Source organism: Capsicum annuum, chromosome 7 (genome assembly GCF_002878395.1).
Source record: "Capsicum annuum cultivar UCD-10X-F1 chromosome 7, UCD10Xv1.1, whole genome shotgun sequence".
NCBI classification, from domain to species: domain Eukaryota; kingdom Viridiplantae; phylum Streptophyta; class Magnoliopsida; order Solanales; family Solanaceae; genus Capsicum; species Capsicum annuum.
Genome location: NC_061117.1, coordinates 164,578,987 through 164,582,292, shown reverse-complemented (window position 1 = coordinate 164,582,292; position 3,306 = coordinate 164,578,987). Strand labels below are relative to the sequence as shown.

The following is a 3,306-nucleotide window of genomic DNA, read 5'->3' as shown; positions in this document are numbered from 1 at the left end:
TGGTTATGGTTTTCATTTTCGTCAATCCAAAAATTGAAAAATCGAACCCATATTCAACAATCAAACTGAACAAATCGAATGCCCACCTCTACTTTTAGCTGTCTGGCACACAGGTAAAGGGGCGGGGGATGAAATAAGTAAATGCTTCTATTCACTTGTGGGATGCTTTTTGGATGTCCTAGCTTTGAGAAGTGGCTAGGTTTCTTTAAAATCGGCTGGCACTCAAGTGCCTTTTTTCTTCTTTAAATTAGTTTAACTTAAAAGTTCATTTCTTTGGAGTTGTGAAAGTAAAAAAAGTCACATCTTTTGAAAGTCAATAGGTCCATTAAGAGGTAAGAGACAGATTTTTTAAAGTTGAGTGCTCAAAATAATCATATATATTTGTCCCTAATTGTTTTTGTGTGTGTATATATGTGTGTTAGGTTATTTTGATCCACCTTTCATTTCATTTTATAATATATTTTTCAACTTTCATTATCCTATGAGAACTTTTGTTAGAAACCACTTTAAAGTAGATATGAATATACAAATAGTCACATTCTAAATTAAAGTATATATTTATACGACCATATGGTACTCTCTAAAAGTAAGATGGTTTTGGGCATAATCATTAATTGTTGATTGCCCACTACATATTAAAAGCTCTCGATCTATTATTTTTTCAAAATGTGATGCACATTATCTATATTAACTTAAAATTCATGATCATTAGTCAATTCAATTATGTTAAAAGGGCTATATCACACCATTTGGTGCCGGCTGATGAATAGTCTTAAGATATTTGGCTTTAGATTGTTGGAGTTATTACATAGCATGTATAATGTATACATTTTAATAGCATGTGTACAAGTTCATTGGCCCCCATAGCACTATTCATTCCACCCTACCCTTTCAACTAGTTCATATTGATATCTAGGTCCATATTATACCAGAACATATAATGGTTACAGATATTTCCTTACCCTAGTAGATGATTTCACTAGGGGTACATGGACTCACCTCTTTACTTGCAAAATTAATGATCTATCCAATCTTACGACTTTTGTTACTATGGTTAAATTCCATTCCACACTTTTGTTCAATCATTTAGATCTGACAATGCTTATAAACTAGGTAGCAGCTTAGAGGCATCCTTTTTTTTTTTTTTGCTGAAATGACATTCTTCATCAAACTTCTATTCCACACACGCCACAATAAAATGGTGTTGTGGAAAGAAAATATAAGCACCTTTTAGAAACTTCTAGAGCCTTACTATTCCAATCTAAAATCCCCACCATGTATTGAGGTAAGTGTGTACTCACTTCTACCTACCTCATAAATAGACTCCTTTTATTTATCTTGCTTTAACTACCTCCTTATGAATTACATGGCTTCTCTCCTACCTAGGACTACTTAATATCTTTTGGATGTCTCTGCTATGCAACTATCTCTACAGCTAGGAGAGATAAATTCCAGTCAAGGACTATCCCTTGTGTTTTCATTAGATACCCATGTGGTAAGAAAGGCTACAAATTGCTCCTTCTATCTAATAAATTTATCTTCTTTTCCAGGGATGTGGCTTTTCATTAACACATATTTCCTTATTCACCTTACCCTTTCTATTTTCCTTATCCTGTTTAACTCATATGGATTTCCTTATACCTCCCTTCTCTATTCCATTCCTTTTTTCCTCTTCTACTACACCCCAGTCATCCCTATTCCACACTCACCTATCAATCTTCCATCTCCAGATATTTCTCTTCCAAACTTACCCATCACTACATCTTCATCCCCACTAGTTGCATCATCTTCTTTTGTCCCTCTCAGAAGATCCACAAGGCCTACTTTTATTCCCATCTATCTATCTAACTATGTTTGTCATTCTATTTTCAAGGATAACTCTCTTTCAGCCTTGTCTTTACACGGAACACTGTGAAAGGATGTTCTCTGTTTCAAATTCACCTGACGTGGCTCCGATGAGGTAATCCGAGGCTTTTCCAGTGATGGAGGTTCAGGTGGAGAAAAACTATTTTCAAATGTATCCTCCGGAATCACCTTAACATCAGGTTCTTCCCTCTGCTTCTCGCTCTGCCATTGACGGTGACTATCCGAACGGTACAAATTGACACCAAAATCATCAAAAAACCGAGACTGATTCTCACTGGTTTCCCACTGCTTCACTTGTCTCAGATCAGGATAGGAGCTGCTGCTTCTTCTCAGATGGTTTAGACCAGTTTCAGATACAGCAAAATTATATGCTTTGTCATCGGTAGGCTCAAACCATCTATCATTAGATACAGGCTGCCGCGTATCATCAGCTGATCCATCATTGAAATTAGAAGAATCACTTTTTGAAACATTTCTATTTCTTCTTTCAACAGGTGATGTGTCATCATTCTTGCGCGCAAAAATGCCACAAAGAATAGCAAACACTACAAGCAAGATATGAAAGGAATCCCAGCCCCTTCTCACAGAATTAGGTCGAAGAATTTGAGTAGCATGTGTAAGGAAAGGGAGAACTAAAAAGAACAAGATCAGGAAAGCAAGTATGGGTAGGAGTAGAATGAGAATAACGGGGTTGATGATAGGAGGAGAGGGTGGTTGTCGGCGGCGTTGACGGAGGAGTGTAGTGGTGGGTCGGGACCATATAAGTGGAAAGTCTCCATCGAGCTCCATTGAGTGCTAAAGGGTTGTGTCTCGTTTAGACTTTACGGGGGACAAAGGAGAAAACTTTTAAAAGCTTTTGGGAGGGAGAGGGTGGCCTTCACTAGTAATAATTGCTCAAAATATTACAAGTGATCTACATGCAAATTAAAATTTTCAGATGGTAATTACTTTTAAGAGTTTTCGATCGAATTTCGTTTGACAAAAAAAAAAAAAAAAAAAAAAAATTTAGATTTTCTCTTTCAAATTTTGTTTGATACAAAAATTTGTAGGTTTTCATCGAATTAGTTTGGCTGAAAAACTTGTAGAGAATTAGGTTACTGGTAAATTCTTTTGTAAATTTTCAATAAACACATTTTTTTTTTACGTAATTTAGATTTTTGTTGTAGTTTATAAGATGTTTGAATAAATGAATTTGAAGAATTAAACAAGTTTATTATTAAGAAAATAAGATTTTAACAATATGGCATGCCAAGTAGGAGAGAAAAAGATTTTTAAAGTGTTAAGTATTTTGAGGAAAGTAGGGATAGGTTGGTGATATTCTTGTCCTAAAAGAAACAAAAATAATATTTATAGGCAATTATCAAAACCTGAGTGACTATCTATGGAAATTATCCTAGGATATATAGAAATGTTTTGGGATTTAGTTAAAGCAGTAATTCA

General features: G+C 35.0%; 1 protein-coding gene across 1 annotated transcript; it reads right to left on the bottom strand.

The window, feature by feature from the left end:
- Positions 1 to 1,857: 1,857 nt before the first annotated feature.
- On the bottom strand, positions 1,858 to 2,655 carry LOC107876439. The gene has a single exon (XM_016723363.2). It carries the CDS (start codon positions 2,653 to 2,655, stop codon positions 1,858 to 1,860), a length of 798 nt encoding a protein of 265 aa, XP_016578849.2.
- Between the last annotated feature and the right edge of the window lie 651 nt (positions 2,656 to 3,306).

Excerpts from the sequence above, each read along its gene's own strand:
- LOC107876439 (XM_016723363.2), bottom strand. The coding sequence starts at position 2,655 with ATGGAGCTCGATGGAGACTTTCCACTTATATGGTCCCGACCCACCACT.